Source organism: Acomys russatus, chromosome 25 (genome assembly GCF_903995435.1).
Source record: "Acomys russatus chromosome 25, mAcoRus1.1, whole genome shotgun sequence".
NCBI classification, from domain to species: Eukaryota; Metazoa; Chordata; class Mammalia; order Rodentia; family Muridae; genus Acomys; species Acomys russatus.
The window spans coordinates 30,649,581-30,674,254 of NC_067161.1; the positions used below are offsets into that span (position 1 = coordinate 30,649,581).

General features: G+C 45.0%; 1 protein-coding gene and 1 pseudogene across 1 annotated transcript; one reads left to right on the plus strand and one right to left on the minus strand.

The window, feature by feature from the left end:
- Positions 1–13,462: 13,462 nt before the first annotated feature.
- LOC127208758 (peptidyl-prolyl cis-trans isomerase A-like) lies at positions 13,463–13,977 on the minus strand (annotated as a pseudogene).
- Positions 13,978–23,255: 9,278 nt separating this feature from the next.
- On the plus strand, positions 23,256–24,191 carry LOC127208752 (olfactory receptor 10-like). The gene has a single exon (XM_051168315.1). It carries the CDS (start codon positions 23,256–23,258, stop codon positions 24,189–24,191), a length of 936 nt encoding a protein of 311 aa, XP_051024272.1.
- The last annotated feature ends 483 nt before the right edge of the window (positions 24,192–24,674 follow it).

A 24,674-nucleotide genomic window follows, 5' to 3' on the forward strand; every position in this document is an offset into this window, starting at 1 on the left:
CTGTCGACCCTAACCTGGCTTTCATCAGTACATGAGCCCACCATCGTACCTCTCACCTACCCCCTGCCCCACCTCCCCCCAGTGCAGGGCCGGATGATGGAAGGAGGAATGGATTTGTGGCCAAATGAGACTAACCAAAGGGATTTCACTGTCAGGGGCAGTTTGGCTCGCTGGGTTGGCCGGGGCCTCTGCCTCCTGGCTTCTCACTGCTGACCCGCCCAGTCCTCCTCTTTTTCTGCAGCATAGCAGTTTGTGGTTATGAGATGGAACGTGGAAAAGGAAAAGCAAGACAGCTTCCCCAGCTGTCAGGAAAGGGGGCAGGAGGCAAGCCTGTGCTTGGCCTTCTCCCTTCTGAGAGTCAGTTCCCTCCACATTCTTTAGGAGGACCCCGTGCCAGCCTGGGGGAAGACAGTGGCCTCCATGCCTCTTTTCCTCTGGGGTTTGGTCTAGAGGCTCCTAACTGAGGGCTTGCTCCTGGTGGCTGGCTCAGAGCGGAAAGCAGTCACTGAGACCAGAACATAATGGTTCCGATCCAGCTCCTGTCTGCCTTCCTAAGTGCCCCACATCTCCCCAGGCTAAGATGCGGGTAGCAGGTCGGAGAGAGAGAGAATGTGTGTTTTTGTTTGTTGCCTGACCTTAGTTTCATGGGAAAAAAAAATGGAATCTACAGAATTATTTTCAAAAATAAAGTAAAGGCTGAAAAAAATGTGTGTGTGTTCTAGGGAAGTGGGTGAAAGGTGGTGGGGGTGGGGGTGGAAAGGGGGGTAAAGTTACAGGAAAGAGCTAGACAGGCGGGAGAGCAGGTGGACACCTTGAGGAGAGAAATGTCAAGAGACTGGGTGGGGCTGGGGAGAGGGTAAGGGAGAGCTGAGGGCGGGGCCAGCTAGGATAGCAAGGCTGGCTTGTGGGGAGGGCACCAGGTTGCATGCCTGCTGTCAGCCTCTCAAGCTGGCCACAGGCTCTTTGGCAAGTGGGTCTGAGGGGGATCTACAAACAAAACAAAACGGGCATCTAAACCTGCTTTATGTTGTATACCCTTTGCCAGCTCAGGCAGCATCTACTGGGTACCTCAGCCCTGCTCTGCAGTGGCACTTAAGACTCCTGGTTGTGACCTAAGTGAGAAGACCATTTATACTGACGACAACCAAAGCATGTCTGTCCCACCCTCAGTGTTTACTGAAACTCTGTGTGTGTGTGTGTGTGTGTGTGTGTGTGTGTGTGTGTGTGTTGGTACACTACACACATGTGCCTTTTTATGCATCTAAAGGTGAACCTTGTCATTCCTCTGAGTCCTGTACATGTTACTTACTGACACAGGGTCTTCCACTGGCAGAGAGCTTACCCGTCATGCTAGGCTGCTGGCTAATAAGCCACAGGGATCCACCAGTCTGTACCTCCCTAGTGCTGTCATAGCTGGCTGTTTTACGTGGGTGCTGGGGCTTTAACTCAACTCCTGCTTGCATTCCAGGGGACTTTATTTAGCTGAGTTACCTCCCGAGCATAGGTTTTTTGACAAATTAATCCTTGAAAACTTGGGCTCTGAGTTAATGTCAGCATCGAATTCGGATCTTGTCGATAGTGGTAGAGATCACTAGGTAAGCTCTGTCCAGAAGGGAGGAAGTGGGAGTTAGTGGCCTTTGAGGTGGGGGAGGAGGGGCAGCTTAAGAAAGCAGACTATACAGTGAAATTTTGTCTCACTCATTTTAGCCTTTGACATTGTGGCCTTCGTTGTGTCTCCCCCGTATTGCTCTTAGATGGATTACTTAATATTAATTTTGATTTTATAAAGGAGATAGTAGTCCACTGTTTGTAGCTACAGACACAGGGTGTGGAGAGGAGATACATCCTTGACCATTGGTAGGGGTGGGGGTGGAGGTGTTAGTTTGTCCAAACTTCATGTTTTTTAGCACTTAACAGATTTAGCACTCCCTGGCCAATGCTTTGTTCTGACCACTGCTGGTCTTGCTGCCGTCTCACCAGTGGAGAAACAGGCGCAATAACGTGTACGTGATCAGACTAGGCTCCTAGGGATGGCTGGGGTAGACCCAGGATTTGAATGGAATGCGTTCTATAAACAGCTGGGATACTGGAATGGAACAGTCCAGTCTTTAGTGCCTTCTTTGACACCCCTCCCCCCCTTTTGGCCCCATGGTGATATTAGACTTCCAGACTTTGCAGTTGGTGGTCTGCCTGGAATGGTGGGCGGGTTTGATGGAGCCCAGGAAATACAAAGCAAGAGGAGGAAGGGCGTGACCTTAGGCCCACTGAAGCTGTACAGATACCAAAAGACACCTGGCTTCTCACTTTCTCCTCGGAAGGAGAAGTACCTTTTTGGGGTCTCTTTGTATTCTGCTTTTGAAGTATGCCCCCCAAAGAGTCTGCTTGTTCTTGTCAGGTCACCCTTGAGGTTCACGTGTGCACAGTGTGGGGATGCCATGCTGTAGAGCTCTGCTACCTTTCCGCTTAGAGATCCCACGGTCACGTCGAGGTCACCCCTGCCTGAGAGCTTTGTTGTGGTTGTGCTTTTGGCTCTGATCAGCAGCCTGTGGTCTGTCCCATGCGGTTCCTCCTCACACCCATTCATGCCTGACTCCCAGGGCATCAGGACCTCCATCTTTGCCTTCCTGTATGTCCTTGCCCTCCTATCTAGGTCCCATTGATACCTCTGAGCAGTGAGTCTCCCCAGTGTGAATAAACGGCTCTGGTCTCTGTGGCAAAGCTTCATTCAATAGATTTCTCCATGTGATCCGTGTCAGACTTTCAGGTGGGAATTTTGTAGCAGCAACTGGTTTGCCACCTCAGGAGTCCTTCCCAGCACACTGGCCAATCCTGGACAGTCGCAGGGAGTTTATGTTTGGAAGCAGAGGTTAGAGGCCCTTTCAGGTAAGGGGTCAAGTGTTATGTTCTCTCGTCCTGAAGCCCAGAGACCAAGCCTGGTGGCACAGATTATACGATGTGCTGGGCCTGCGCTCTGTATGTCTCACTCTGGATCACATGTTGGTCCTGCCAGAACTTTGTCTTATGAGGTCAGGACAGTCGTATCTTCTGGAAGGTTATGAAGATGAATTAATATGCGGAAGCAACATGAAGAGAGTCCTATGGAAATTTGTCTCGTTTTCCCTTTCCCAGTGTTCACCTTGGCTCCCCCATCCTGAGGCTTCCACCTTCACATCCATCTAAAGGATGCTGAGTGGTGCTCTCAGAGGCTGTGTGGATGCGACCACATGGCCCCCTTTGCTCACTTGAAGTCTGGCTCTTTCTGCTAAAACTGAGTAACTCAGAACTAGATTTTGCTGTATACAGCAGGAAATTCAGATCTAAAGAAAGGGGGGAGAGGGGCTGGAGAGATGGCTGACCAGTCCAGAGCGTATACTGCACAGGCAGAGGACCAAGTTCAGTTCCTAGTACCTACACCAGGCAGCTTAGAACAACTCGCAGCTCCCATTCCAAGGGATCTGGCCTCTTAAGCTTCCAAGGGCAACTGCATACATGTGGGACATACACACAGACACTCAGGCACACACACATTCAACTAAAATAAATCTTAAAAAAAAGGCAGGTGACAGAACTGGCATGGTGGCTTCTGATGTCACCAGGCCCTCCTACCTTACATATCACTCTCACCCTCCTTAGCACAAGGCTTTCATTCTAGGTGTCACTCCTTGGCTGCAAATGTTGGAGCCATCACTTATGTTAGGCTGGAAGAAAGGAAGGCAGGCCAGAGAATCCAGTCTTTGTTTTCCGGGAACCTGCAGCCAGGGCCTGACTGCAGGTCCTAGGCCACTAGCAGAACACATAGCCGCATTATCGGTAAAGGAGATTCTGAAAGTAATGGCCAGCGAAATTGATTTTTAGCTAAACTAGGATTCCTATTACTAAGGAAAAGGAGAGTGAGGCGTGGGAAGCCACTTATGCTGTGACACCTGCAAGACCAAACCAGTAACGGTGGCACAGGGAGCTTAGAGAAGGAAGGGTAAGGACGCTGTAAATGGAGGTGCGTTAAGGATTGTGCCTGACCTGGAAACCTCACTGGGTTCTGTGAGAACTCTCCTATCACGCTGAGGAGGCTTTCCCAGGGTCACACACATTTAGAGAAATGCCCACTGATCAGCACATGCAGATGGACGAAGGGATCATCTTCAGCGTCCAGCTCTTGGCTCACCATCCAAAGTGGATCTAGACATCAGGAAAAAGGGAAGAGGAAAGGGAGCAGACAGCTCTTCACAGACTGACACCGGTGTCCACATCACTCTCCCTCCCCCCCACAACCCCCCACATGCACATACGTTCCAGGCACTAAAACTCAGCCTGGGTCCCGTAGTCACAGGTGAAGTGGGAAATGGAATCTTGGCTTGACGGTGTGTGTTCAGCGAAGGCCCTTAGCACATCCATAGGTGGGGGAGGATGCTTAAAGGGCAGGTAAGTACTCATGAGTATGGAGATACACCTCTTGGTAATGTAACCCAGACCATGGGGTGAGTGGTGAGACCCTCCACGCCTCCCCAGAGGAAAACAGCAACTAGCACGCACCATGGAAACAGCTGCTCCCATCCTACACAATATGCAGAGGCCAGACTGCATATGTGCAAAGCTAGGTTATTGAAGCTACCTTAGTCCCTGTGTGTCACCATAATAAAAGAGGTGTGTTTGGGCTCATGATTTGGAAGGTTCAAGTCCAAGATGGGCCCCTCTTCCTGCCGGGCTGAGTGCTCACATCTCCAGCTAGGAAGCAGACAGATGAGATAGGCCTGGGACCTACAACTCACGTTGGGAAGCACACCTCCGAGTGACTGTAGACTTTTCACAGGCTCCATCACTTCCCAGTACACCACTCTGGGGGCCAAGCTTATGAGGGTGTTGGATGTCCAGCTACAAAACCAAAAATAAATAAATAAATAAACAAAAGCTTGTGTAACTTTTTGCTTAGAACAGCATTTCTGAAGCTTCCTAAAGCTGTTTCTGTGACCCTTTAGTACAGTTCCTCACGGTGTGGTAACCCCCAAACATACGATTATTCCAATGCTGGTTCATAAGGGATTTTGCTACTGTTATGAATTGTAATATCTGAGATGGAGGGTATCCGACAAAGGGGTTGTGACCTACAGGTTGAGAGCCGCTGCCTTAGAACCTTGGGGTGATAGTTATGCTGTGAGAAATCTAACTGCCCTGAGATCGCCTCACTAGAGGGCACAGATGAGATGGCTGGTGGGCAGCATCATCCGCCGCTTGTTGGAGGTGAGCCATCTTCCATATGCAGTCCTGCAGAGCCTGTAGAAGTCCCAAGCCTGGACCAACACCTAACTACAACCTGGTGTGAAGCAACAATTTACTCAGCCAAACCCTTCTTCAGTTTTAAGTAGCAAAATTAATGGCTATTTTCAGCTGCTAAGTTGGAAAGTATTTGATAAATTAAAATAGTAACTGGTTGGAGTTCTTGGCTTTTGTGTTCTGTCCTTGAAATGGAGACATCTTTGCAGCTGGAATGGCATGCTTAAGCAAATATTTGGAAGATAAGAATTTCCAAATATTTACTCATATAATACCCAAGGGTGAGTATGATGTTCATTCTATTATTAAGGTAGAAATCATCTGTGAATTAATGGATGTGAATACTATTTTATTCACCCAAACTTTTTTCAATTTTATATTTGAAGTATTTGAAATAACAACAAAATAATTTTATGGTTGGGGGGTCACTACAACATGAGGAGCTGTGTTAAAGGGCTGCAGGATTAGGAAGGGTAGGAACCACTGCTTCATTCCTTCACCCTCACTTCCCCTCCCCTTAAGGTCTCTTCCTCTTTTTCTCACATCATGATCCCCTGGCTACTTTCAACACATGCATGCGCACACTTAAATCAGCGTTCCACATGAGAGGGAATATGGTGTTTGTCTTTCTGAGTCTGGCTCATTTTGTGTAGCATAACTATCTCCAGCTGTGTTTACTTCACTCTAAGTGTCATGATTTATTTATTTTTTTCTTGCAGCTAAATGAAATTCCATTGTCTGCGCACACCAAGTTTTCTTTATGCGTTCATTTGTTTAATGGGCATCTAGCCTGCTTCATTTCTCAGCTATTGTAGATATTGCAGCGACAATATGGATGTACAAGATTCTCTGAGGTATGTCGTAGACATGGAATCCTTCAGGTATAGACCCAGGAGTGACCCAGCTGGGTAATATTTTAATTCTATATCCAATATTTTGAGGACCCTTGATACTGACCTCTAGGCTGGCTTCAGCGCACACTCCCTCAAGCACTGTGTAAGGGGTCCTCTTTTCCCACTCCTCACCCTCAGCGTTAGTTTTCCTGGTGAGGGCCCTTTGACTGGGGTGAGATAGGGTATCAAAGCACTTTTACTTTGCATTTTTTGCTGGCCAAGGATGTTGACATTTCAAACATTTTGAAGTATTTGCTGGTCATTTGTATAGTGAATGTTAACATGGTTTTGTTTTGATCCCAAGTGTGGGATGTGAAACAGACCTGTGTGAGGGTGTGTGGTGTTTGTCCGCTGGAAACAAACTTGTGAGAGAACACATGATGTTTGTCCACTAGAAGAGGAAGCTGCCTCTTTTGGGGGCATGGTCCTTGCCAACTGATAAACATCCTAGTACGGACTCTGAGGGAACACACACACACACACACACACACACACACACACACACACACACACGCACGCACGCACACGCACGCACGCGCACGCACACACGCGCGCGCACGCACACACACACACCCACACACGCACACACACACACACACACACACACACACACACACACACACACACACACACCCAAACAAGAGGTTTCGATATCACTTCCCATCGTTTGGCTGTTCATCACTTCACTTTGAGATGCTTCTAGAAAGATACACTTCAGACAACACTTTGAGGTTCCAGGTCTCCGGATTCTAGCTGTTGCGGGTTGCAGTCACCTTTGCTGAGTTGCTGGTTTGCTGTTTAACAGGTCTGCTGAAATCCTGACTGAGTAGAATTGCTTCAAGGACTGAGTCTAAAAAGGTCTACTCTCCCTGTTCCCATTAACCTCTTTTCTCTCCTATCTAGAGTAGATGGAAGGGAGGTTTAAGCATTAAAGAACCCCAATAAAGTAGGTTTGAAAAAGTTTAAAGCCTACACATTTGAACCTTCTTTGGAGTAGTATCTATTCAAATCATCACCCATGTATTGATTGGATGATGATGGGGTGCCAATTTTCCTCAATTCTTTATTAATAGATATTTTTATCACACAAGTAATGTTATACCACTGTAAAATGTAGAAAGTTAGAAAGAAACGAAACTCATTCATTTCAACTCCTAGATTAAATTTTTTTCCACAAGCATCTGCATATTTTATTTTATTTTCTGTTTCACTTATCATAATCGACATCATAGTTAAATTTTAATCTAGGGCCTACCAAATAAGTGTGTGATCGAACTTTGGTCTTCATTAGGCGAGATTGCCCTCTAGTGGTAGCTGGGGAAATCGCACTGGACAGGAATTCTTTCCAAGGTCTCCTATGAGGTTTGGTTGACTTGATTAGACTCATGAGTTTCTGAAATTGCTGAAGATGCTGATGACCCAAATGTCCCGGCCTATCAGCCTATCAACTTTGGCCTCATTGCAAATTAGCACGTTAAAACATCCACACTTATATGTCCCTATAATTAATACTCTAAAATAGTCAAAAATACTTTCTTTTTCTCACCAAGAGCAATAAAGAAGACCCTAGTCATATCCCTTAGAAGCCATTGTTTGTGGAGACACAGGCAGGAAGCTACACGCTTTCTACAAGCAGCATTCCCAATGCCTTCCCAGGCAGTTCAAACAGCAACCAAACTTCACACACGTTGTTGAGTCGATTTGTTGTGCTCCTCCCTTTGTATACAAGAATAAGAACAATTCTTCCTCTCTGGGTAAATGAATGCAGTTGTAGTTTAGAGCTTTCGAGACTTACTGTGACAACCTGTCAGGAAGAAGCACGAGGGAATAGTTTGTCTCTGTGCTGAGCACCTGACGAGCCAGCGCCTGACATGTGAAATAAGACTACTTCTAACTAAAAGTAAAGGTGGCAGCCAATGGAATTTTCTGGCGTATGGTGTTGACTAAAAATGCACTGATGCATTTGGTGGAGTGTTTTGGGAGTTTTATCTGTGAGATGGAGTAGATTCTTAGCTACCATGTTTATTTATAATTTTCTCACTTCTATGTCTATGGTAAGTCGGTTAATGCTTTAAATATATGTTTTCCCCAAACACATAGCAACAATGTGTTAATAAAAATGGAGATAGACATATCTTTGGTGTAGGATTTTTTTTTTTAAAGCATCCAGAACAACACACAAGATAATGGCATCTGGGACTTGTGCCCTGTATCCAGGAGACGGTGGACTAACATCTTCAAAAGGCTCAGAAAATGAAGCAACTTTCCTCAGCGTTACATTTGGTTAAAGTTTTATGTATTAGTGAAGACAAATGCATAGAGCAGTTTCACATGCATAAAATCTAGGAGCTTTATCCCCATAGATTCTCAACAAAAGAAACAGGGTTGAAGCTGTCAAGAATGTGTGAAGTGCACACATCTTGGCACATTCTCTCAGCGAGTGCATGTGGAACTCCCCATTATTTGCCTAATGTGGTGAATGAAACTAACACTTCCAACAGGAATGGATGAGACTGAGAAACAGTTATTTGAATAAATATTGTGCACTAAAGTCCTATAGAGATGATGGTAGTAATGATAATAGTTAGAAAAATACATGCTGGGTATCTGTAATCTGAAAATATAAAATATTTTATATTTTTAGATACAGCTGAGACAGATCTGGAACTCACTGTGTAACCCAGGCTGACCTTGAATTCAGGGTCTTCCTGTCTCTGCCTTCCAAATGCTAGGCTTACAGACAGATATGTGCCACTCTCTCAAAAACATTCTGATTGCCAGTGTGACACCACCAATGGGACATTCCACAACTGACCTCATATGATGGGTCCTAGTCAAAGCATTAAATGCATATGTTCATATATTCACCTATACATATATACATATGTATTATGTATCTTCTTTCAGTGTTATGTACAGGAATATATGAAATATAAATGAGTCTCATGTTTAGTAGGCTTGGGAAGGTCCCATCCCAAGAAAGAAGGAGAGAAGGGAAGAGGGAGAGAGATAGGGGAAGGGAGAGAGAGGAAAAATTCTGAAACATTTGGTTGAAAACTTGTGTTTCCAAGCATTGTGGATAATATTAAGTGTTGCTCATGCTTTGGACTACGGTCCTCCACATCTGGATTTCCCGTGGCTTTCTCAGAGCAGTCTGTGCATGGCCACTCAGAAGTTCACTGGGCAAAGGCTCTGCATGAAAGGCGGGCAATATATCAGAGTGCCATCAGGAGGCCAAGCTACAGAATCTGCTGGGCAAGGTTGGCATCCTAGTGGTGAAGCTTAAAGGGCAATTTGGGACTTTTTCCTGAAGATGACCTGACCACCATCTGCTGTCCTCCCAAGATGACCATACCCTTGCCCTGGCCCGGTGATGACTGAGCTGTCGACTCCATGTCTGATTTGCTTCTCTGGCCTGTTCAGCACTGCACAGCCACACACGTCCTGGCCGCTTCTTTACAGCTTGGCAAACAGACAGCAACTGAGGGGTTCTGAAAACGAGGACCCCATCTGTTAAAGAGGGCCCCAGCTGTGGGTCCACCTTTGAACATATGGGTTGTCTGGCTGTCAGTGTCTCTGAAGAGATGCTTTGGTCTCCAGTGGGAATGGCTGTCATCTGGTGCTACCTTTATAGGGGGTCACCTACCTGGTTAGTCTCAGTTTGCACTGGGGAGAACTCCAACTTCCACCCGATTCCCTTCACTAGTTTATCCTATCCTTAGTATCCGTTCTTCCCCAAATCCCACTGTCAGCTCAGGGACAGGCTTTCCCACAGAAGGAAGGAGGACACGTCTCTATTGTTGGAAGCGCAGGCTACCCCACTGTGGGCCAGGGGGTCAATGTACCTGCTGAATTTGCCTGGAAACAATGTCTGCCTTCGGCCCTCCATCACTCTATAGTGCACAAGTTGATCAAAGTGGAGATTGAAAACCATATTGATGGACTCCTATCATTCAGATGGCATGTGGCCTTCCCTTAGGAGGGCAAGGAGTGCAGGTAATCAAGATTAGATAACATTGACCTTTAACCACAGACTCATGGGGTCCCTGGAAGATTTATTTTACTAGCAGGCTTATGTTGAACCCTAGAGGTCCAGGTACCCAGCAACCTCCCAACCTCAACCCCCGATATCAGGAGGTTTTAAGACCTTCAAAGTCTAAGCAGGAACACCCTGTCCCGACTTTTGAGCCACTATTTTTCCTAATAATGAAATGCGTGCACGTTAGAAACAACTTGGTAGGGATTTCGCCCATACTCCTAGCACTTTAGTCACTGTTAGCATTTTTGTATTTCACTACTTCTCTGCAAAAAGACAGTTATCATGGGAGCTAGAAGATGGCTCAGCGGTTATGAGTATGCACTGATCTTGAAGAAGACCTAGTTCCCAGCACCACACCAGGTAGCTCACAACTGCCTGCACCGCCAGCTCCAGGGATCCAATGTCCCCTTCTGGTCTCCACGGGCACCTGCAGTTAGTTACAAGCACATACCCACACACAGACGTAGCAGCACATAATCAAAGGGGAAAACTTAAACGGATACAGTTATCGTTACTGCACAGTTAATCATATGTGTATTTCTTCTAGTGAGAAAAATCCTTTATGGACAACACATGCTTTATACAGCAACAAAGACACAGTCAACAGGGAGGGAGGTGGGAGCTCGGCCAGACAGCTGTCACAGGAACAAGATGAGAACGGTTCAGAAGCAGCATTGAGCACTAAGCCATTTCTGCAAACGTAAGTCAGAATCTGATTCAGAGAGAGAAGCCACCGATGAAAAAATTTAAAGTATATATATTGATGGGCTGTGGCAAGCAAGGCACGCTTTTAATCCCAGTCCTTAGGAGGCAGAGGCATGTAGATCTCTTGAGTTCAAGACCTGCGTGGTCTACAGAATGAGTTCCAGGACAGCCAGGGCTACACAAAGAAGACCTGGCTTAAAATACCAATGAACAGACTGGAGAGGTGGCTCAGTGGTTAAGAGCGCTGGCTGTTCTTCCAGAGATCCTGAGTTCAATTCTCACTAACCACTTGGTGGCTCACAACCATATGTGATGGGATCTGATACTCTCTTCTGGTGTGAATGAAGACAAAGTACTCATATACATAAAATAAAAATAAATGAGTGTCTTTTTAAAAACAAACAAATAAATAATATATATTCATATATCAACACCCATATTTCTCAGTTCTTTTTCTCCCTTTTCTCCACAATGAACAAATCAGACAAAAGAAAAGTTCATATCCCATTCTATTTACTGTGGGTTTATGAGAGGGGCCTCATTTGGGCTTCGCTTCAAGGAGGCTGACTCAGCACTGAGGAGTTAGTGTGGGAATGCTTAGTGACATAGGCACGAATATTAAGGAGAGACAGGAAAACACAGCTCAGTGCTGGAACATGGAGGTGGCATACCTTCAATCCCAGCACGGCAGAGGTAGGATGTCTGTGAGTTTGAAGCCAAACTGATGTACATAGTAAGGTCCAGGCCATCCCAGGGCTACATAGTGAGATCCTGTCTCAAAAAAGAAACAAAACAAAAAAAACAAAACAAAACAACAACAACAAAAAATCCTTTATGCATATGATTTATATATTATGTGCGCCAGTGTCTACAGGCACATTTAGACTGTTCACTAAGTCCTTAGCAAACGTCTCACTTGCAGAAGCAGACACATGTCAAGCTGTCAGACAGAGGAAAACAGTATTTTGACCCAGCACACACCGGGTCAGTGGCAGACGCCGGTTCCAAGCAGGTTGGCAGGGGTGGTCAGCTGATTGCTTGGTGGATGAGCTCCCAATGTCCTGGCATTTCCTTTCACTTTGGGGGGAGCAGCCAGCCATTCTTCCTTGGGGACCTCAAGTTGCCAATTGACAGATACATGTTTAATTTACTGCTCTCATTGAGCTGACTTGTCCCCCTGCTAGTAGTTTCCAGCTAGGGATTCTGGGAAAAGAGAAGTGGGACCTGCCTTTTTGCTGATCTGAGGCTTCCTCTTGAGATGTTCCAAGATATTCTTGTTGGAGAATCCTGGGAAAGAGAGAGAGGAAGGATTGCAGGAGCCACAGGGTTCAAAGACGCCACAAGAAAACCTACAGAATCAACTAATCTGGGCCCATAGAAGCTCACAGAGATTTCTGAGCATGCATAGGACTCACCTAGGCTTTCTGCACATACGTAACAGTTGTGTAGCTTGGTCTTCATGTTGGACACTTAACAGTGGGACAAGGAGCTGTCTCTGACTCTGTTGCCTGCCTTTGGACCCTTTTCCCTAACTGGGCTACCTTGTCTAGCCTCAATTGGAGAAGATGTCCCTAATCTTACTGTCCTTTGATAAGTCAAGGCTGGTTGATATCCATGGAGGCCTCCCCTCTTCTGAGGAAAAATGAAGGAGGAGTGGACCAGAGTTGGGGCTGGGGGGGGGCAAGGCCATGGGGAAGGCCTAGAAGGGGAAGAGGGAGGTGGTCAAGATATAAAGTAAATAAATTAATTAAAAACAAACAACCTTACCAAAAAACTTATAGCAAATAATTTTATTATAGTGTTATTTAACATGTAAGTTGTATTGCTACACATGTATGTTGCTTTATTTTAAAAATTATGTGTTTACCTCCTTAATTTCTGGTGTTTCATAATAAGAAAATTTATCACACACTACTATATACTTAATTCTTAATCACTATGTTGGGAGCTGTTTGCAAAGGCTCTCTGTTCACGTGCATTGCTCTCGTGCTCTCTGCTCCAGCATAAGAGTCACATGGGTTTCTGAGACTGTGATTAAACACAATGTCCCGCCAAGTGTACACTCAAGGTCTTCAGACTTTAAGAAAAAGTACACTGAGGCCTTAAGACTGAGCTGATTGTTCCAGCACCCAAGGAAGCAGGACATGGGTGCTTGAGATGACATCACTTTCCCCATGTGAATGTTGGCATTATCTCCTGAGAGTGACCTTCTGCTTTGTCTCCCATGCCTGAGATGGGTATAAATAAAGTCAAAGGTCTTGTGGTATTGACCGCAAGCCCTCTTGAGTCTATCCTTTGTTTCTGACTATTTCTTGCTTCGGCTTCTTATTTCTGTTCTTTTATCATTTCTTTTTTTTTCCTACTTACTTTTTATTCATAATCATAAACTTAACTTTGCAACCCAGCTAAACCTGGAGAGGAATGAGGACAATATTGAACCCAAAGAGATTCAGTGAGAGCAGAGATTACAGGGTACTGCGAGCAGATGGGGTAGGGGTGTTCTCCTGAGCTCCAGAAGGAATGGTCTGGTGGACAAGATGCCCGCAAGTCAAAAGAATTATAGTTGTCCACAGTCAGAAATGGTGATCTTCTTGTTGCTCTTGCTGTCCCTGGACATAAAGTGCTCCTTGGCTTCCACAATGCTCATACCTTCTTTCATCTTCCCAAAGACCACATGTTTGTCATCCAGCCAGTCAGTCTTGGCAGTGCAGATTAAAAAAAAAACAAGTAGGGACCATTTGTGTTTGGTCCAGCATTTGCCATGGACAACATGTCAGGACCTGTACGCTTCAGGATGAAGTTCTCATGCTCAAATTTCTCCCCATAGATGGACCGGCCACCAGTACCATTATGGCATGCAAAATCACCACTCTGGCATATGAATCCTGGAATAATTCTGTGAAAGGAGGAACCCTAATATCCAAATCCTTTCTCTCCAGTGCTCAGAGCATGACAGTTTTCTGCTGTCTTTGGAAACTTGTCTGCAAACATCTGGGAGGAGATGCAGCCCAAGGGCTCGCCATCATCCTTGATGTTGAAGAACACAGTGGGATTGGCCATGGCTGCAGCAAGTGGTGACAGGGGACAGAGGCATCTGCCCTTTTAGCATTTCTTAATCCTCGCTCCCGGATCTAGGATCTGTTTGATATTGTCAGGGCAGGCCCCGACATCACTAATTGTGTTTTTTAAAAATCCTGTGGTGAATATTAGGTCCTAGAATAGGCTTTCATTATAGCCCTTGATAGTACTATACACAGGATTTATTTCTTTACTGATTTATGCTTGGGCTTGACCTCAGACCTTGCACATGCTGGCAGGTGCTCTATAACTGAGCTGCACCTTTACCTACAGTCACAAGTTATCATCAGCTTAAACAAAAATCTGAGGATGGAAAAAAACCTACATATAGAAAACATGGAAGTTTTCCATAAGCAATTCAACTTCTCATATATTTTACAATAACCTGACTGAGGAAACCCTCTCTCTAGAAATCCATGTTGCCCTCCCATTTTCAGGAACACACTGATTGGACTCCGTTGTAATAATTACACCTCTTAGAGTGTGTCCTGGCTCAAGTTCTGTCTATAAATGGTCTCACTGAGGCCTTTTGTCCCCCGTGGGCAGGCTGAACTGAGTGGTGGCCATATTGGCTGTAGGGCGGTGCGTGTTGTCTTGCCTCTGTGCAAGACATTAAGTGGCAGAACTTAGGAGGGTGTGAGTGAACACGGGTTGGTGTGGCATGAGCTGACTCTCTTCTACACTTGCTGAGTGACCTTGGAGGTATAAACTCTCTTCAGTCGTCACTGAAACACACTTGGAGTGGAGAGACTGTGCTCTCTTTTATTATCTAACACCCATGCAGCCCTTTTGCTGGCCCTGTGATGGCGGTGGGGTTGAGTAGGGTTACCTAGACTCACATCTAAGCATGGCAGGGATTCTCTCTCTCTCTCTCTCCCCTGCATCTGCTTGCTACCTTGCACTTCCTCCACTCTCTAGAGCAGTGGCCCTCAACTCTCGGGGACAACCTCTTTGAGGGTCAAGTGATGCTGGTCACAGGGGTTGCCTAAGGCCGTGGTGGGGGCAGGGAAACACAGAAATTCACATTACAATTTATAACAGTTAGCAACATTACAGTTATGAAGTAGCAATGAAAATGGCTTTATGGTTTCAAGGGTCACCACAACATGAGGAAGTTTACTAAAGGGTCTCAGCATTTTTAGGAAGGGTGAGACCCACTGCAGTCTAGACTCTTTCCTGTACCTAGATGGCAGACAGCACAGATGACCATGTGACCCTGTCAGCCCTCCCGGGCTAGGTGCTGGCAGGCTCTCTGGCTGAGTTGGATAGGGAACTATTAGCCTTTGTGAAGGCTGGCCTGGGAGCAAGGTGGTGGAGATGGAAGACTGGGCCTGGTGCCTCATTTGTTTGTTTTCTTGTCTGGGCTGGGTTTTCAAAGTGTTTTCCGAGGGCTGAGCCAGCCAGCACAACACAGAGGAAGAGAAGTGTGTTGTCCAGGTTGACAGATTGGAGCTGTGAATACTGCCTTGGGCAGGCCAGCCTTTCAGAACTTCATCTTCATCACCCACAGATGAAAGACTTTCCTGCTGGGTTGTTGAGGGAGATTAAGTAATGTCTCTAGACTTGCAAGCATATTTTATGGCAATGAATGTGTGTTCAGTAAGCGCTCGGTGCGGGCTGTCGAAGCTTTGTTGCTGTGACAGTTGACCACCTTGATGCTGGGTGGGAAAAGGAAAGGAGAATAAAGAGTAACTAACTGACAAGAGTGGCTGCCATGGGCCTTCTGGCAGAAGGCTTGTAAGAGAGATGGAGTAGTCTTTTGTCCCTTTGCTTAGGAGAATCTCCTGGTCTTGGCTCAGAACTTGTCTGATGGACTGTGATCTTCTTTCCTCCCTCCAAGGAAAGACTGTGAGATTCCTTCTCAGACAGTTCCCAGGGGGCAGACATGGGGCCTGGGACAAGCCAGCCCTCAGAAGGGAAGACAAAGCCTGCCTGGGTGACCAAGGTGTACGAGGCCTGCACCATGGCCCTCAGAGACTCTGAGAGCTAAGAGAGCTGCTCCTGGGTCAGCGGAGACCCACAGAGCTGGGCCTGCATCTGGACTGTAGTCTCCATAAATTTCCTTAGACATGGCTTGCAGAGAGGTCTGTTACAATAAATTGTATCGGTTCGGCCTAGCAAGCCAATAACTGACCCAAAGAGACTGAAACGTACTTTAAAGCTGCAAACACTATGGCCCGGCAGAATCTAAACTGATTCTAATCTACTTGTAAATTAAAACAAACTACTGTAAACCTCATAACATATATATATCCTAAGCACTTGCCAATCTGATCCTTGGGGCGCTTCTCTCCTCCAACTCATCAACTGTCAACCATCTTCTTTTTTCTCAACTGTCAATACTTGGCTCCTCCCCCTCTCCAGGAAGTCCAACCCTCCACTTCCTGTCCTTCTTCTCAGCTGATTGGCTAAACAGCACTTTATTGACATGTGTTACATCCACTCAAGACATTGCTCTATAATTTTTTTTTACTTCTTGTGTGTGTATATTGTATATTGGTGTAATAATATAAATGTATAGGTAAAAGGTTTTTTTGGTATTATTAGACTAAAAAGGAAAATTGTAGAGGAATGTCTTGAGTGGATGTAATAACTGTCAATAAAGCACCGTTTAGCCAATCAGCTGGGCAGAAAGACAGGAAGTGGAAGGTGTGGACTTCCTGGAGAGAGAGAGAGGGGAGCCAAGATTTGACAGTTGATGGGGGAGAGAAGATGTTGACAGTTGATGTGGAAGGAGGAAGAAGACTCTGAGGACCAGATTGCCAAGTGCTTGGGATATATATATGTTATGAGGTTTAGAGTAGTTTGTTTTAATTTACAAGTAGATTAGAATCAGTTTAGATTCTGCCCAGCCATAGTGCTTGCAGCTTCAACGTACGTTTCAGACTTTGTGTCAGTTATTGGCCTCCTAGGCCAAACCGATACAATTTACTGTAAGAGAGTTCTCCAGGCTCTTGTGTAGTGGTGGTGGCGCTGTGTGCTGGGGTTCTGGGCAGCAGGCTAATCCACCTTGGTAGCCATTGGCTTTGGGCTCAGGCTTCTCTACCAAGGTAATTTTCTGTCCTGACCTAGCTGGAGTCCTTGGAACACTGTTTGCTCTTCCTGGGCTTTTCCATCATCTGTGCTGATTTCCTTCTGTCACAGGTGCTCTGTTGACTGGTAGGTTGGTGTAGTGGTTGACAGGAAAGGTCTGGATGGGGGATTCTTGATCCCATGCTCAGGTTGAATAGACAAGCCTTCTCTCTTCCAGACTGTGGTCCAGCGAATGGAGCAATGGCTGCTTTTGAGCAGAGGTCCAAAAATGCAGGAGTTGTTTCCCTCACAAGTCTGCATGTCTCCGGTGCTCTTTAGTCTATGTTGGATCCCTGAACAAGCAGGCTCCAATGCCAATGAAGGAAGAGACCTGCTAGCAAGGGGAGAGCAAGCAGGCAAAGACAGTTTTGATGTCTTTCATGCCCTTTATACAGACTTCCATTGAAGATGTGACCCAGATTAGAGGTGTGTGTTCTCAAAGATCTGGATTAAAGGGTTGCTCTACCCTGAGTGACCCAGAATAGAAGTGGTTCTTTCAACTTCAGATGACTCAATTAAGTAAGCTCCCCCAGAGGTGTGGCCCTACACTTTTGGATTTTAGTGAAGTCCAGATGCAGTCAAGTTGGTGACAGCATGCTGCAACATCTCAGATCACGATGAGGCCTTTGTAATATCTTTATATAATGACCCAAGGGAGATTTTAAAAAGCCAGGAACAAAAGAAGAAGGGACCAGGGACTTGTCCTCCACCAGTTCCTCCTCCTCTTTCCACCAAGAGATACCTAAGGCAGAGAGATTCTTCCTAAGATACACAGTCAATCATCATCACATGGACCATCTATGAATACCCTGTCCTAGAGGGTCCTCCCCAGTAGCCATCACTTTCTTGTCCTCAAATTGTAGGCAAGGTTTAAAATCTCAGACTTAGCAATGGCAAACAGAAGGTTGCAGATGGTGTTTCAAATATACTTGTATGTGATGATCTAAACATGCAGAGGTGACTATAAGTGTCAAATGTACATGCTCTTTTTTTTTTTTTTTTGCAACAGGAATGTAGCATGATGGAATTCTTTCCATTCATAAAGAAGAATGACTTTGTAAATGTTAAGATGGAGATAATCATATTAAACAAATTAAACCAATTTCAGAAAGGCAAATATCAACATTTCTTAGTATGTGAGTCCTTAGTGTCTGTTATGGTCACATTGCATCATGTATACACATGTGAAATGAATGAATTCTGTTGCTTTGCTAAGGAGTCATGTTGTTAAACTCTTTCTAAACACTGATATTTGTCTCCATAGACTTGTGCAGTTCTTCCTCTTGTAGAGGAGGTTCTTTTTAAATTTTATTATTATTATTATTATTATTATTATTATTATTATTATTATTATTATTATTATTATTATTAATTCTCATTACATCCCGAATGTGACCCCCTCACTCTTATCTCCCTGTTCCACCTCCCTTCCTTTTCTATTCTATTCTTCTCCCCTAGACCTCTGACAGGTGGGGTCCTCCTCCCCCACCATCTGACCACTATTTATCAGGTCTCATCTGGATAGCCTGCATCCCCTTCCTCTGTGTTCCAACAGGGCTTCCCTCTAAGGGACATTGATCAAATTGAGGGCATCAGAGTTCTTGTTAGAGGCAGTCCCTGCTCCCCTCTCCCCATGTGGAGGGGATCTAGGGCTTCTGCTTGCAATTTCCTTGTTTGGTGCACCGGTTTGTGCAGGCATCCTTGGGTCCACATCCACTAGTCTTGTCATAGAATCCCTGTGAAGCTTCTGACAACTCTCCGCCCTCTCTGTCTTTCCATCCCCCAACTCTTCCATACAATTCACAGCTCTTCACCCAGAGTCCACCTGCATGTCCCAGTATCTGTCCTGATCCCCCACTGGGTGGAATCTCTCAGAGGACATCTATGTAGGGCTAATATCCACTTATAAGTGAGTATATACAATGCGTGTCTTTCTGGGTCTGAGTTACTTCACTCAGGATGATCGTTTTTAGTTTCATCCATTTGTCTGTAAATTTCAAGTTTTTCTTGTTTTTGATAGCTGAGTAGTATTCCATTGTGTAAATGTACCAGAGTTACTTTATCCATTCTTTAGCTGAGGGACATCTAGGTTGTTTGCATATTCTGGCTATTGTGAATAAGGCTGCTATCAATATAGTTGGGCAAATGTTCTCATGATGTGGTGGAGCATCTTTTGGGTAGATGTGCAAGAGTGGTGTAGCTGGATCCTGAGGTAGCACTATTCTAAGTGTTCTGAGAAAGTGACATATTGATCTCTAAAGTGGTTGTATTCTGTTGGTGATGTTTATGTCTGTAGGCTCTGTCCTTTTCCCTAGGTTTTCCATTCCCAGGATTGTCTCAGATTGTATTTTCTTCACTGCTTCTATCTCCATTTTAAGGTCTTGAATCCTTTTATTTATTTCCTTCTCCTGTTTGATTGTAGTGTCCTGTCTTTCACTAATTTCTTTGTGCAATTTGTTCAATTCTTTCATCTCTTTCTTTGTGTATTTCTGTTCTAGTTTGAGGAATTTATTTTCCTCCTTTAAGGCCTCTATTGTTTTCATAACTTCAGATTTGAAATCTTTCTCCTGTGTGTTGGATTTGATATTATCTTCAAGGCTTGTTGTGGTGGTGGGACTGTTGGTTTCTAGTGGTGTCAAATGGTCCTGGGAGTTGTTGCTTGTGTTCTTACACTGACCTCTTCCCATTGTGATGCCTCTGGTGTTATCTGGTGGTCAGACAGTTTCAGGGTATGTATAGACAGTGTCCCAGCACTTGGAAGGCAGAGGCAGGCAGATCTTTGATCTTGAGGACAGCCTGCTTTATAGAGTGAGTCCCAGAACAGCCAAGGCTACACAGAAAAACACTGTCTTAAAACAAAACAAAACAAAACTTATTGTATTTATTTATTGAGTGAGGGCATGTGCATGCTAGGGCACATCCATGGAAGTCATATGATAACTTATGGAAATTGGTGTTCTCTGGGCATTAGGTTTGGTGGCAAATGCCTTTATTCATTGAGCCATCTCCCCAGCTCTTGTATGTCCTTTTTAAGTTAAGTTTTCTAACATTCCATAAAAGAAATGGTCAAGCTGGGAATGTGATTTTGTGTGTGTGTCTGTGTCTCTTTGTATATAAGTATCTCTCTCTCTCTCTCTCTCTCTCTCTCTCTCTCTCTCTCTCTCTCTCTCTCTCTCTCTCTCTCTCGTGTGTGTGTGTGTGTGTGTGTGTGTGTGTGTGTGTGTGTGTGTGTATCTGTCTGTCTGTTTTTCTATCTTTTTTTCTGGGGAAGATGGAATGAACAGATTCTGTTTTGTTTCTCCCATTTAAAGCAACTGTAAGTTGCAGGCAGAAAACATAAACTTTTATTTGAATACCTGAAAATTAATAGATAGATTAGGGGAAAAACAAAACTTAATACCAACAAATTAGATTTTTATCATTTCTTTCTTTTGGCATCTCTTGCCTCTGTACAATATGGTTGGAAGCCTAGAAGTAGATATTGGACACATATGGACTGTTCCAGGATGAAATTCTGTACACTCTGGGAGAGTATGGGGGACCCCATTTTCTTACTCTTTTGTTTTCCAGGGCCTCAAAAAATGTTACAGGGAAAATTAAACAATTCCAAAAGGAGACTGAGAAAAAAATCATTTATCATACAACAACAACAACAATTCAGAAATTAGTTTAACCAAGGACGTAAATAACCAGTATATGAAAATCTATAAAATGGTAGCAAAAGAAATTAAAGCAAATGTAGGTCCCATGACCACGGATTGGGAAGCTCAATACTGTTAAGATGGCAATGCTAGTCCAAATCACTCTGCAGGGTTAATTCCATTCCCACAAAATGGCAAAAGTTATTTTAGTTGCAAGAAACAAAGACATCTACTCTAAAATTCATATGAAATCTAAAGAGCCCCTGAAAAGACAAACTTTTGGTCAAAGAAGTAAATGCTTATTCAGATCAATGGCATGCATAATTGAGAACATGCACATTTGATTAGAATTCTATAGAAATAGCACATGGGGTTGGTGGCAAACATGGTAGGTTTATGTGAGACACAGAAAATGATCTAATTTGGGGATAACCGGACTTTGGTCCAAGTTGGGGATATGTGAGGAATCGTACAATATAAAGTTGTGTGATTCAAGTGAAAGGGTGTGTTCTAAGGATCCTGAGTGGATCAATTTAGACTTGGCAGAGTATGGAGGAATAGAGGAGCTAAGGTTGGGCAGTGTGCAGGGAATTGAAGGAGGCGAGGACAGCAAGAACCAGCCAGCCAGTTATAATTGCCACACTGGGGCCCAGAGGTCTCAAAGGCCACAGTTGATAGATAATTCTGTTGCCACTGCTATTAAAGAGGTACTAGAAATGTCCAGAGGGGAAAGAGTAGCTTAATAATATATCAGGACCTTCCTAGTCTTTGTTAGGGTAAGGGACCAGAGTGCAGTGGAAGGCACTTCCTTCTTCTTAGCGGTGTGCCTGGGCTCACAAGACCATTAGGGAAGAGGTTCATGTGTATATGCAAAACTAGCCTAGGATTACAGCTAGGCTTCAAGCCCTCCACATCAGGACCAGATGATGTCAGGACCAAAGAGTAACAGGAATCACATGATCTTCCAGGTTGAATTGAGAGGTAAGCACAACTGTCCCCCCCCCCCAAACTCAAGGGAGTACAGGGTTGATAAGCCACATGGGTTTAACAGTCCCTTCTAAAACTCAATTTCTGAGATGCCAAGTATTTAAAAATGCAAAGCAAACTGAAGAGATCGGATCTAGGGAAGAAGAACCATGGCCAAAACTGTTGAAAGTAAATGAAGAAAAATTTATCAGAGTGGCATAGGATGGAAGAGTATTCTTAATTTGAGGCAAAGTTCTGTGGCGTGGTAAATCAGTGTTTAGAAAGCAATGTATTCACCCAGACTTTGAATTTCAATTGAGCAGACTGTACTCATTTTATTTTCTGGTTCCCCTCATCCTTTTTTAATTTTTTTTTCAGGACAGGGTTTCTCTGTGTAGACCTGGCTGTCCTGGAACTCACTCTGTAGACCAGGCTGGCCTCGAACTTGGAGATCTGCCTCCTAAGTGCTGGGACTAAAGGCATGTGCCACCACCATCCAGTTTTATTTTTTGGTCTTATACTTAAAAAGTTGGTGAGTTATTATTATATATTTCATTAAGGAGTCTTGAACATCACCATAAATATTTATAGGAAAGAATAAACGTGGCATGATTTCTCCAGGGTGGGTGTCACTGTTGGCACAAGGGTCTGACGCAGAAGGAGCACAGGGAATGATTTAGTGCCCACTCAGCTTTGGTTGAGTTCAGGTTTCCAGAGACTGATGGAAGGGTTACATATGCAAACACAACAGGGGAAAATGGGTTAGTCTTAATATGTTGTTATGCATTTAAATGATCTTTTAATGACACAGTTTGGTTCTAATCCCTTTATCAAGCACTGAGCATTTAGGCACTGACATATCTGGCACTGCTGAGGCTCCTCATTGCAAAGACTGGTGAGTGCCTACCTTCACCTCTCTCTGTCTTCATGAGTGCCTCTGTGTATGTGTGGTCTCCATAAATAGTGAAATATGTTTTCGGGTCTAATAATAAAAGCAGGGTTTCCCAGACACCAGGCAGTTCCTGTACCACAAATCTATCTCCAAGCCAGTAATAAAGTTCTGGGATGAGAGGCCAACTGCTGCATTCTTCATGCTGGCGCAGTAAGTTAATGATGTCATCTTACAATAAGGAAGACACAGCTGAGCCTGACAACTCACTGATGTTTGTGAGCAAAGGAGAGGTTTCTGTGGATGTTGGAGGGAGTTTAAGCTCTAGTCTCACTTGCGTGGTATGTGCCTTTTCCACAACCCCTTTCTCTCTATTTTTAAAGCAATTTCCACAGTCCTGGGTTAGGTACAAATCTCAGTGTAATGAGAACAAAATCTACAAGACTGAGAGACCTGGCTAAAGTGTAGGAACAAAAAGACCGCAGAGATACGGTTCAAACAAAGAGGATGTCTTTCCTAATCCATAGAGGTTTTGCCTAAAGTAGAGTAAGAGGAGAAGGCTGGAGGGAGGTGAACTGGATACCAGATCAGATAAGAAACTCATGGTTTAGGAGTATGCAAAGAATCCTGCAAACAGTGTGTGAACCCTTACTCTTCATAGGATGCACTGAATTGCCTCCTGGTACTTGTGCAGGTCAAAGGCTATGGGAAGCTACAACACCAGTTTGGCAGGAGGCTTCATTTTGGTGGGCTTCTCAGACTGGCCTCAACTAGAACTCATCTTCTTTATTTATATTTTAATTTTCTACTCCCTGACGCTCTTTGGTAACATCACTATCATGGCTCTCTCCCGAATGGATGTTCATTTACACACTCCCATGTACTTCTTCCTCTCACACCTCTCCTTCCTGGACCTCTGTATCACCACCAGCACTGTGCCCCAGCTCCTGATCAACCTTCATGGACTGTACAGGACCATCAGCTATGGTGGGTGTGTGGCCCAGCTGTTCATATCTCTTGCCCTGGGCTCCACAGAGAGTGTGCTTCTGGTGGTGATGGCCTTTGACCGCTATGCGGCTGTGTGTCGCCCACTGCACTACACGACCATGATGCACCCCTCTCTCTGCCAGGCGTTGACTATCATCTCCTGGATGGGAGGCCTCTTGAACTCTTTGATCCAAACAGGACTCATGATGGCGATGCCCCTCTGTGGCCATCGGCTGAATCACTTCTTCTGCGAGATGCCTGTGTTCCTCAAGTTGGCCTGTGAGGACACAGAAGGAACCGAGGCCAAGATGTTTGTGGCCAGAGCAGTGATTGTTGCGGTCCCAGCCACGCTCATTCTAGGCTCCTATGCACAGATTGCTAGGGCTGTGCTAAAGGTCAAGTCAGTGGCTGCACGCAGAAAGGCCACTGGGACTTGTGGGTCCCACCTCCTGGTGGTTTCTCTCTTTTATGGCTCAGCCACCTATACATACTTACAGCCCAAGGACAGCTATTCTGAGAGCAAGGGGAAGTTTGTTGCCCTCTTTTATACCATCGTCACCCCCATGCTCAACCCTCTGATTTATACCCTGAGGAACAAGGACGTGAAGGGGGCTCTGTGGAGGGTGCTAGGGAGAGGCACAGCCAGTGGGTAGGAAGGGAAAGGTGAGCAATAAAACATTCTATATTCTGAGAGTCCCGAGGGTTTTGGTGGAAGAGGGGAAATGGGTTTCAAAACAACTGAAATTAGCTATGTACATGCATGAAACTGTCAAAGCACACACAAATAGAAAAACAAAAACAAAACATGGTCCTGGAATGGCAAGATGGCTCAGCAGGTAAAGACACTTGCTGCCAAGCCTGTGCATCTGAGTTTGATGCCTGGATTCCACGTGGTGGAAGGAGACCTCTGATCTTCATGTACAAGTGTGTGTGTGTGTGTGTGTGTGTGTGTGTGTGCGCGCGCGCGCGCACACGCGCGTGTGTGTGCATGCGCGCAAGAAATAAGTAATAAAAATTAAAACAAAACATTCCCTAGTGGGCACCCTGCATGTGCATGGGTGTGGAGTATCAGCTCGTGGGGACCTCAATATCACCACCCCACTCTCCCAATGTATCATGACCCTGTATGACTTCAA